Below are 11243 nucleotides of genomic sequence, written 5' to 3' on the forward strand. Positions count from 1 at the left end.
AACGGCATCGAGCCAGAGCCGTGCCACGCAGAGCTCAATGAGGGGGAAGAGTACATCTACCGAGAGGTTTGCATAGAGGAAGATGGCAGCGACAGAGACCTCACACAGAGCACCTGGCAATACACGTGCATCTTCAGCTTCGGGGTCCCGCCCTCGCTGCCGAAGGACGCCGCCTGGGACGGACTCAGCGTCCTCGAGCTGCGCGAAGAAGGCGGGCGCCGAAGCCTGGCAGCTCTTGCGGCAGACGGGCTCCCGGCGCCCGTCCCTCGGGAGGCCTGGGCCGAGCGCCCGGCACGGGAGCCGCTCTGGGCCTCGCTTCCCCCCGTGCGAGGCCGAGCCGCCACGGGACCCGCAGCTTCTCCTGTGCTGGCCTGGCAGGAGCCGGGGCCTGCCCCGCACAGCCCCCGCGGCCCCTCGGCTGCCCAGCCGGCTGCCCCCAGCAAGCGGCCCGGCCGCCTCAGGCGGGCGCTGCGGGCGCTGCGGGCGCTGTTCCGCTGCCGCTGCCTGGCGCCGCGGACGCGGGAGTAGCGCCCGCCCGGCCCGGGGCTGCCGATGGCGGCCGGGCCGGGGCCTGCGCGGGCCCCCGGGAGCCGCACGGGCGGCCTCGGCCTGGCCGGGCCCCGCAGCCTGAGCTGCCCCGGCTGCTTTGGGCCGTGCCGGGGGCGTCTCCCCGACGCCCAAAGTCACCGGCGTGGCCGGCCCCAAACAGCGCCCGTGGAGCGCGCTCGGTGCCGGCGCGCTCGGCGGGGAAGCCCAGAGAGTCACCGAGGTGCCCAGAGACCCTGCCGGGCACCCGGTGCCACTGGCACCCGGGCAGCGCCAGCGTCGCCCCGAAACCACGTCCCCAAGGGCCACATCTGCACAGCTCCTGAACGCTGCAGAGACAAGGACTCCACCACTGCCCTGGGCAACTTCTTCCAGTGCCTCACGCCTCTGCCAAGGAAAAACTGCTTCAGATCTTGAATCTGAACCTCCCCTGGTGGCATCAAAGGCCACGGACATGACTGCAGGACTTTGACTCAACAAGTGGAAGCTGACTTTAAGAAATAGTAATAGTTTAAAAAAAAAACCCCGGAAATTAAAAAAAACCTCCTCATACAGGAAAAAAGAATAGGAATAGGAATAGGAATAGGAATATTGTGATGATGAAGAAATAGCAGTAGTAAATAGGAGGAAGAAGAAAAAGGAATAGAATATTAATAAAAATAGTAAGTTGAATAAGAATAAGAAGAGCATAGGAATAAGAAGAAGAAGAGGAAGAAGAAATAGTAGTAAGCAATAAGAATATGAAAAAGAAAAGAATAAGCATAACAAGTGAATAAGATTAATTAGAATACGAAGAATATGATGAAGAAAAAACAGTAGTAGTAAATAAGAAGAAAAATTAAAATAGGAATAAGAAGAATAAGAGTAAGACGAAGAAGAAGCAGGAGTAGTAGAAGTAATTAAAAAGAAGAAGGCAAAGAAGAAGAAGATTTAGATGAAGAAGAAGAAATAGGAAATAGTAATAATAATAATATCAAATTAAAATACACATCCACACATCCTCTAGAATCCCATCCCTCCCATTTGTTGTTACAATAAAATGCATGTCCAATAAAATCCGTTTGTTGTCCTCATATGGTCTCACTTGCACCTTCCCTGGGGCACAGGCGTCTCTCCCTCTTGGCATCCTAACCCATGGGCAGGGTCCCTTCCAGCCACAAGCATGCCAGGATTCTGTCAGGGACTCCCTTCCCTTCTTCCCTCTGCTTCCAGCTGGAAAATGTGCAGCAAAGCAGCCTTTGCTGTCTGCTCTGGGAGCCCTCCCAGCTGCTGGACCTTGTCCCCTGGCCCTGCACAGCTCCCTTGGGAGGCACGGCAGGAGCAGCAGCGTGGGAGCCTCGGGAATGCCCCTCTGGGATCCATGGCACACACTGCAATGAGCTGGAATTCCAGTTCCCAGTGAGGAAAAGATGTTCCTGCCCTTCAAGGCAAAGCTCTGAAGGGGCTGAAACCCAAGTGGAGCAAGATCTTACAGTGACATTTCACTGCCAGCCTCCATAACTTCATCCAGGGCTGCTTTAGCTCCTGGATTGGGGAAAAAAAACCATCAGGGGAGGGTCTTTGGCTGGGAGCTGCCCTGGGCAAAGGGAGACACTGGGAGGGAAAAGAGCAGGCAAAGGAAGGCAGGAGAGAAAGGAGGACCCGGCCAAGAGCATCACTCCGGATCTCTGAGGGAAGGGGAAACCTTTTGTTGTATGGAAACCAACAAAAACTCGGAGTATCTCTGCCAGGCCACTGAAGGCCTCTCCTGCCCCACTCCCCTCAAGCAAAGTGCCCCTCCTTGCCCATCCTCGCAGCACTGTCCTCATGCCCTTCTGCTCGTTGTGGATGATGGGGCAGAGGGTTTGTTCCAGGGCATCCTGCAAGCACCAGGCAGGACAGTTCCACCAGGATGGGAACCCAGCTCAGGGCTGAGGGACTCAGAAAATCTAAACACCAACACAACACCAACAGGGCACATTTGTCACTTTTGCTACAAAAGGCAGCACTGAAAATGATGGGTAATGAGAGCCTCCTAATCACCTCAATCCCTTCTCCATTTTAAACTTTCTCTGAAATAACCAGAATAGCTCTTCAAATTCCTTCATCTTTGTCAGTCTCAGATCTTTGGAGAGCAGACTGGGGAAGAGAGCACAACATCAGCATGTTGGTAATCAGACATGGCTTGTTGTCCATTTCTCCTTACTCAATTACAGCAGATATTGGGAATAACCAGCTGTCCTGAGGAATTTTTCCTGCAGTAAGTTATTTTCCTGTCATGGTCCATCTGTAATTCTATCACTTTATTACTTATTAAATGATTTATTATTTATTAAAGCACCAATATAAATACAGTACAGCGCCTTGCAATTACTCCCCCTTATATTTATAAACCTCAAAGTCTTCCAGGTCTTAACAACATCTTTCTTCTATTCTTACTCTTTGGGTGCATCAAAAGACTCCTACTCACAGCAGTAGAGAAAACCTTCTCGTTAAAGAGTACCAGTGGTACAAGATCTACCCAGGCAGCCGTAGCCGTGGCTACCAGAGAAACATCTTGCTGGGATCATACCCAAAGCCCCCCAGTTTAAGGTTTAAGTTTCCTTTATTTTTTTAAACAAAAACGGGGGAGATGTTGCTGTGCACCTTCCCCCCCGTACTTGGTCTGTCCCTGATCATTTAATTTTCAATCAGTTTGTAGTTTCCCCTCCCCTTGCTGCATTGTATACGCCTTGCCTTAGCTGCCAATCCTTGATGTACACCACCCCTTTCCCCTCCCCCTTCTAGAAAGTTCTTCCCCCCTCGATACCCCCTTGGTCCCTTTGAATTTCTCCCCTCCCCTTGTTTTCCCTCATTGGCTAATTGTATGTCACTCCACCTGTGAACCCTCCCCTTCTCCTTCCCGACTGGCCCTGAGATTGTTGCTGCCCTTTGTCCAACCCTCCTTTAAAAAGCTGTGCAACCCCTTTTCTGGGGTCTTCGGTCCCTGGTCCCCCTGAGGACAACAAAGCCCTGGATACTCTACTGGAGTCCCCTCCTTCCTTCTTGCCTCTGCCTGCGAGTGCAAACCATTCAGCACCCTGAGAGCTTTGCCTCTTGCGGCGAGACCAGCTTCATCTTGGTCTTCGGAGCGCATCAGATCCCTCACTGCGAGTGACCGGGCAGCTCCAGCAGCGACAGTTATGTACTTGGAATCGCCGTGCTTATGCTCAGTGGCAAAAGCACAAACCCAGAAGCAAGGCAGAAAAGGGTACTTACTTTCAAGACATGCGAGATTTGTAAAGAATTACAAATGACCAAAGAAAAAGGGGGGATTGAGAAACGAGTGATCAATACTTAACTCATGTAAGCACAGTTAACTATTGGGAGACAGCAAATGTTAATCACAAAACCGGAGAAGCAGGATTCGCCCTAATCTTGTCAAGATAAGAGGAACAAGAATCTGTTTGAAACCAGCACAGAAACTGCTGAGTCACCCCACAAAGGACTGCCCGTGCTCCAGAAAGAAAGGTGAAAAGTGCATTGTGATGAAGAGTACGGATCTTCATTGGAAAGACCCGCGAGGAAGAAGAGGAGCCTTCCTCAGTGCGACCACCAGGACACACCACTCATGTGTGACACATATGCTAATGATATTAATGACTTCCAAGAACTGATTTCTATAACCACCCCTATCCCAAAGAATGTGATGAATATTCATGAATTTTACCCATAATATTGTGTTGTAGGAAGTGCCGTGTGTGTGTGTGTGTGTGTGTGTGTGTGTGTGTGTGTGTGTTTTTGGAGGAGAGATCCCCCACGTATCCGGTGCTGAATAAAGCAAATACCCACTTCTCTGACTGTCTCTGAAGTGCCTCTTGGCCCAGTTTGGGCGATTCGGGATCCCAAAAAGCTGCCAGGGGTCCCAAAATCTCCCAAATCCTGTCAGGGATCCCAAAAACCCCATCAGGAACACCCCCAAACCTGCTGGGACAGGTCCCGCATGGTGGCCAGGACTGCAGACCCCAAAATCCTGAAAGGGACCCTAAAAACCCCATCAGGGATCCCCTGCGGCACAGGTCCCGCATGCAACCCCAAAAACCCCCAAAAATTCATCAGGGGGTCCCAAAAAGCCCTCAGGAACACCCCAGGAACCCCAAAACCTGGCTGTGACAGGTTCTGCGTGGTGGCCAGAACTGCGGACCCCAAAATCCCATCAGGGACACCCCAAAATCCTGTCTGGGACCCCCTCCCGTGTTGGGGACAGTCCTGGGGTGTCCCCCCATCCCCTCCCGGTTTGTCCCTTGTCCCCCTCCCGTGCTGGGGACAGTCCTGGGGTGTCCCCCCGATCCCCTCCCGGTGCATCCCGTGTCCCCTCCCGCCTTGGGGACATTTGGGGACACCCCCGTCACCCAGGTAGCCGCACGGCCACGTCCCGGCCGATGCCCGAGGAGCAGCGGTGACAGGGACAGTGCGCGCCGGGGGGCGGCCATGGCTGTCACCCCCCCACCCCGGCAAAGGCTCTTAACGGGATCAGCGCTCACGTGGCACCGGGACCGGGATCAGGATCGGGATCGGGGTCAGGATCAGGGTCAGCCACCCCCGGGATCGGGGTCAGCCACCCCCGGCATCGGGATTGGGGTCCGAACCTTAGTCAGGATCGGGGTCAGGATCGGGATCAGCCGCCCCTGGGATCGAGATCGGGGTCAGCCACTCCCGGGATCGGAATTGGGATCGGGACAGGGATTAGGATGGGGGTCCGCGCCCCCGGGATGGGGGGAGATTTGGGGACATTCTTGGAGACAGCACAAAGTGTGGGGGGAGCTCGGGGGGCCGCCCCCTCTCCTGGGGACCCTAAATCCCCCCCTCCCCACCCCAGGGGACGCTGGGGACCCCAAAACTTCCCCTCCTCGAGTGGCCAGAGCGAGCTCTGCGCTCCGGGACCGGACACCCCCTGGACCGGGCTCCGCGCTCCCGGACCGGACACCGGACACCCCCCGAACCGGGCTCCGCGCTCCGGGACCGGACACCGGACACCACGTCCAACAACTAAATGCGGACCGGCCTTCTTATTTGAATAACCCCGCCCACAAGGCCGACAAACCACTGGGCAATACCAGCGTAATTTGCATGGCCACGCCCACAAGCCCACACGCCACACCGAGCAGGGCCCACCTATTTTACATAACCACGCCCACCCACGCCCACCAATCACACCGCGGTATTCCCCTTGCATTTTGCATAACCCCGCCCTCATCCTGGCCACGCCCAGCACCGGCTGCAGCCGCCGCCAGTCGCTGTTGCCTCCCAGTGCTCCCAGTAAGTGCCGTACTGGGAGGGATCGTGCTCCCAATTCCTTCCCGGTGCTCTCAGTATCGGTCCCAGTGCCGCGCGGGGCGGGGCCGCTTTGGGAACCCCCCCAGGGCACAGCGCGGCTGCTTTGGGGTGTCGGAACCTGCCCGGGCCGGGGCGGGAGCGGAGGAGCAGCGGGAGGAAGAGGAAGGAGAGAGGAGGAGGAGGAGGAGGAGGAGGAGGAGGAGGAGGAGCAGGAAAAGGAGGAGGAGGAAGAGGAGGAGCAGCAGCAGAAGCGCGCGGTTCCCCCGCCCGCCCGCTGAGGCCGCAGCTCCCCCGGCTCCGGCAGCATCGCCCCCCCGCATCCCGAGGTGAGCGGGGAGGGGGAGCTCGCCCCAAATCCATCGGGGGTCTCCGGGAGGGATTTTTGCGGGGCAGGCGATGTTCGGAGCTTGCAGGAGCCCAAAGCTGAGCCGCAAATGGCCCTTGGGGGGGGTGTGGGGGCGATATCGGTTTTGGGGATCCCCGGGAGAGCCGGGGGGGAACGCGAGAGCCCCGGAGTAGGGAGAGCGGAGGGGGGCGATTCCGGAGCCGGGGGACCCCCTGCAGCCTGGAGGGGTGGGGGAGGCTGGAGATGAGTGGGGTCCGGGCCCCTCGACACTGAAAGGAGCGGCGACTTCTCGAGCTGGGCTCGGGCAGCGGAACCACCAAACCCAAGGCGCTCAGGCCTTGTTTTCCCCCAGAGCAGGATTTCCCATTGCCAAGCCGTGGCCGGATGGAGGAGGAGGAGGCCGCGAAGAAGAGGAAGATGCCCCGGGAGCCCCAGGCAGGTGAGGAGGAAGTCAGTGCCCCTTTCCCTTCTCTCCTGCTCCATCTCCCAGCCCAGCATCGTCCCCGGCTGCAGGACAACCCCGCTGCCGACGCCGTCCTGCCGGGGACGGACTGGGGGGATCTCCTTCCCCTTCCCTGTGGCACGGAGGCAAATGCCATCCTCTCCTTGTCCTTCCTCCCCAGACAGGGAGCTGAGCACGGAGCCCAGAGAGAACAAATCCCAGTGGCAGAAGCTGGTGGGAGAGGCCGTTTTGAGTGGCTCCACGGGGCAGGAATCTAAGGGGGAGGAAGAGCCCCAGAGATGCTGCACAAGGAGGGGCTGCAAACACAGCCCAAGGAGGTCCAAGGAGGAAGGCGGCCGGAGATCCAGCCAGAGCTTGGAGCTGGGGGTCCATGAACAGCTTCACAATGGGGAGAAGCCCCACAAGTGCTCAAAATGTGGGAAGGGCTTCAGGTGGAAGTCCAGACTGATTGTCCACCAGAGAATCCACACCGGAGAGAGGCCCTACGAGTGTGGGGAGTGTGGGAAGAGCTTCAGAGACAGCTCCAGTCTGATCTGCCACTGGAAAATCCACACAGGGGAGAGGCCCTACGAGTGTGGAGAGTGTGGGCAGAGCTTCAGCCAGAGCTCCAACCTGATTGTCCACCAGAGAAGCCACACAGGGGAGAGGCCCTACGAGTGTGGGGAGTGTGGGAAGAGGTTTCCAAGGAGCTGCAGTCTCCTCAAACATGAGCAGAGTCACACGGATGAGAGGCCCTTCCGCTGCCCCGACTGCGGGAAGGGCTTCCAGCGCAACTACACCCTCATCATCCACCGGCGCATCCACACCGGGGAGAGGCCCTATGAGTGTCCCGAGTGTGGGAAGAGCTTCTCACAGAGCTCTTCCTTGACCCAGCACCAACGGAGCCACCGCTAAGGGAAGCCCTGCGAGTGCCCCGAGTGCGGGAAGAGCTTCGTGCGCTGCTCCAGCTCCATCCCCCGTGGGAGGATCGGCGTTGGATGATCCCCAGTGACCCCCGTTGGGCAGAGCCCCAGAGCTCCGTGGTGCTGGTGATCTGTGTGGGAAGACACCAGGCTGGGGGGCTCCGCCTCTTCCTGGCTCCCAGTGGCCTTGATTTTCTTTTCATTTCTCTTTGTCCTTTCAAAACACCCAAACCCAGGGTAAAAATAAAGATGTTGAACTAAGACATGGATGGGGACGTGGGGGGATCTTCCAGGGGATATGGGAGATGCTGGCTTCAAGGGAGTTGAGGGTTCCTGGTGATTCATTAAATCTCGATATCCATGGACAAAGACCCTCTAACTAATTAAAGTTAGAAAGTGGTATGTTTATTCAGGCACCAGTGGGGGGGCATGGGAGTAGCCTCCTAAAGACATGCCAGCCAAGTACAAGGTTTCTCGTTCTCTATTTATTACTCAAAGTTTTACATCTTCTGCATATGTAAGACCCCAGCACCTCCCATCCTCTGCTTTGTATTAAAATGAGATCATTGGTCTTTCACGCATGCGCAGTTTCTCTCTTGAATTGGGTCAGTGGTCCTGAAAGAGGAAGTCAGGAATGTCTTCCTCACAGTGACCTTTTTACCTCCTTGCTGTTGGCAGGCCTTCGTGACCTCTTGGCGCAGCCCAAGATCTCCTACTTTTGATTAATTATTACAAAACCCAGGTGCTGTTCTTGGTTCTATTAGTTTCAATTTCTTTTGATGACAGTTCATTCATTTTGTTTCCTTCTATAAACAAAACTTAAAAATATAATGGCAAATAATACATCACTTAGCTCTAGCTTAGGCATCTACTAAGCATTAACTTATCTTTTGTTTTTCTACTTTGTGTCTTAATACAAATTTCTTCTAACTCTTAGCTAAAATTTTAACTTTTCAGAACCTTGACTCAAACACCTAAGAAAGCAGTATTTCTCTCAGGTTTGTTATAGCATATGCGCAGGGGCACGCACACAGACAGAAACAATCAGGCAAGGAAGGTTCCTGTGAAAAATTCCCCTCAGAGGTCAGTGAAATCCTCACTTTGGAAGCTTTTTCCTCTCCTGCTGGGCACAGGATCAGGCCTCGAGCAGTGAGAATATTGGCCCAGGACACATCGTGGTTTGGCGATCTCCAGGTATAGCAAACCTGAAGGTTTGCTGGCTCTGAGAGGCCCCCTCAGAGGGAGATTGCTGGTCACAGCCCGCGGCGGCCCAGGAGAGCTCAAAGGGTCTCCTTTTGGGCCGCTGTTGAGAGGGTCACAAGAGAGTGGGCTTCAGTCATAATGATGTTTCATCCCGGCCACAGTTTGGGTCGGCACTTTCTCTGAAAGTGGGAGAGCAGGAATGCTATGCCATTCAGGCAAGAGGAACCTTTTCCAGGGCTGGTCATAAGGAAAGCAGGAGCTCCTCAGCAATTCCTGGGAGCAGACAGTATTTCTGACAAGCTCGGAAAGAGCTGAGCCCAGGTGCTGTTTTCAAAGCCAAGGCCTAACAAGCATTTCTCAGATCACAGTGCAGCCTGGAAAGGAGGAGAGGGGAATGCACCAGCACACTGGGATTACAGGGATGTCCATGGCCTGGGATGATGCTGGAACAATGCCAGGCACCCACCAAAGCCACTCTGTCCCTGCCCCCCGCAGCCGCACAGGGGAGAGAAAATGGAACCGAGTGTTCTTGGGATGGGATACGACTGGGAGAGATCCCTCAGCAAACACCAGCACAGGCACAACAGACTCAGCCTGGGAATTTATTACCAACCAAATCCCAGCAGCACAAGGAGAAGGCAAAGAAATCTCTCCAACACCTTCCCCCCACCCAGCGGGGATCACCCGGAACCGGGGTCACCAGGGCTCTGCCCCACGGGGGTCACTGGGGATCATCCAACGCCGATCCTCCCACGGGGGATGGAGCTGGAGCAGCGCACGAAGCTCTTCCCGCACTCGGGGCACTCGCAGGGCTTCCCTTAGTGGTGCCTCCGTTGGTGTTGGGTCAAGGCAGAGCTGCTGAAGAAGCTCTTCTCACACTGGGGACACTCGTAGGGCCTCTCCCCGGTGTGGATGCGCCGGTGCCTGATGAGGGTGGAGTTGTATTTGAAGCCTTTCCCGCAGTCGGAGCAGCGGAAGGGCCTCTCATCCGTGTGAATGCGCTGATGTCTGAGGAGATCGGAGCTGCTTGGAAACCTCTTCCCACACTCAGAACACTCGTAGGGCCTCTCCCCAGTGTGGGTGCGCTGGTGTACCTTCAGTTCGGAGATCCGGCCGAAGCTCTTCCAACAATCCAAGCACTCATAGGGCCGTTCCCTGGTGTGGACCACCTGGTGCTGGATCAGGTGGGAGCTGCTGGTGAAGCTCTTCCCACATTCCCCACACTCATAGGGCCTCTCCCCAGTGTGGATCCTCTGGTGTTCCCTCAGCTTGCAGTTCCACCTGAAGCCCTTCCCACATTCCAGGCACTTGTGGGGCTTCTCCCCACCCTGAGGCTTCTCCCCCAGCTCCGAGCTCCCCCTGGATCTCCGGCCGCCTTCCCGGCACAGGGGGGCTCTTTCCCCCTTGGATCTCTCTGGGCTGCGTTTGCAGCCCCTCCTCGTGCGGCATCTCCGGGGCTTTTCCTCCTCCTCCATCCGGCCACGCCTTGGGAATGACAAATCCTGGATTGGGGAAAAAACAAGGGGTGAGCGCCTTGGGCTGGGGGCTCCTCCTGCCCAGGTCCATCACCGGGCATCTTGTGTCCATAAAAACCTCCAAAACACCAAGGTTCAGCCCAAAATGCCCCCAGACATCAAGACACAGACACAAAACTCCCAAAACATCAAGATTCAGATAAAACACCCTCCAAAATATAAACACATTCAGCCCCCACAAAAATACCAAAGCACCAACATGGAGACCAAGAAACCTCAGAAACACCAAGATTCACTCCCAGGAAAATTGTGGATCCCCCTCCCTGATCACCTGCTGCATGGGGGGGGCAACGCTCCCGGGGCTGGGGGGAGGCTGCAGATACAGCGAGTGCTGGAACCTTGCGGTGCCTCCTCTTCCTGCTCCTCCTCCTCCTCCTCCTGTATCCCTACTCTTCCTCACACTCTTCCTCACACTACTCCTTCTCCTGCAGAATCCCACCTGCTGCTCCCACGTCCATCTTTTCACCATTCTGGTCTCCAGCCCTGCTCCTCCAGCCTTTCTCCTCCTCCCCCCAGGCCCAGCACCCACCCCTGGCTCGCTCTGCCCCCCAGAGCTCTCGCATCCCACAGCACCAGCAGGGATGCAGCTGCGGCAGCTCGGGCTGCGGCAGCGCTGGGCTCTCGGCCGCTCCTGCCCGCACTCGGCCCCCGCCGCAGCCACTTCTGCCAGCACAGCACGGGCCGGCCCGGCCTTGGCGCTCCCCCCCTCCCACCTCCCCAAATTCCCCTCGCGGGGGGCGCCAAGGCCGGGCCACACGGGGGCTCCAGCTGGGGAGCGCCGGGCGCTGCGGCTCTGCCTGGCAACTGCTGACTCACCAGCGCCGCGCCTTCTGATTGGCTGAGCGCTGCCTGAGGGCCGCGCCTGCACCAAGGGGGGACACCCTGCTCCAGGGGGGATGGCCCGAAAACCGGGCACCCCCAGCCAAGGAACAACAGCAACGCCTCCCTACAAA

At 56.7% G+C, this 11243-nt stretch overlaps 2 protein-coding genes across 2 annotated transcripts; one reads left to right on the forward strand and one right to left on the reverse strand.

Moving 5' to 3' along the window:
* Positions 1–6046: 6046 nt before the first annotated feature.
* On the forward strand, positions 6047–8438 carry LOC125318810 (zinc finger protein 239-like). Its single transcript, XM_048289743.1, has 3 exons — positions 6047–6167; positions 6540–6626; positions 6811–8438. Exons 2-3 carry the CDS (start codon positions 6572–6574, stop codon positions 7542–7544), a joined length of 789 nt encoding a protein of 262 aa, XP_048145700.1. The 5' UTR covers positions 6047–6167; positions 6540–6571; the 3' UTR covers positions 7545–8438.
* A 1165-nt stretch (positions 8439–9603) lies between these two features.
* Positions 9604–10759, reverse strand: LOC125318724 (zinc finger protein 3-like; the record flags this gene model as incomplete). Its single annotated transcript, XM_048289660.1, has 2 exons — positions 10730–10759; positions 9604–10044 (listed from the first exon to the last, which is right to left on the reverse strand). Coding segments are annotated over exons 1-2 (471 nt in total), but the record flags the coding sequence as incomplete, so codon positions are not given.
* Positions 10760–11243: the final 484 nt, after the last annotated feature.

This window comes from Corvus hawaiiensis, chromosome 31, assembly GCF_020740725.1.
Source record: "Corvus hawaiiensis isolate bCorHaw1 chromosome 31, bCorHaw1.pri.cur, whole genome shotgun sequence".
NCBI classification, from domain to species: Eukaryota; Metazoa; Chordata; class Aves; order Passeriformes; family Corvidae; genus Corvus; species Corvus hawaiiensis.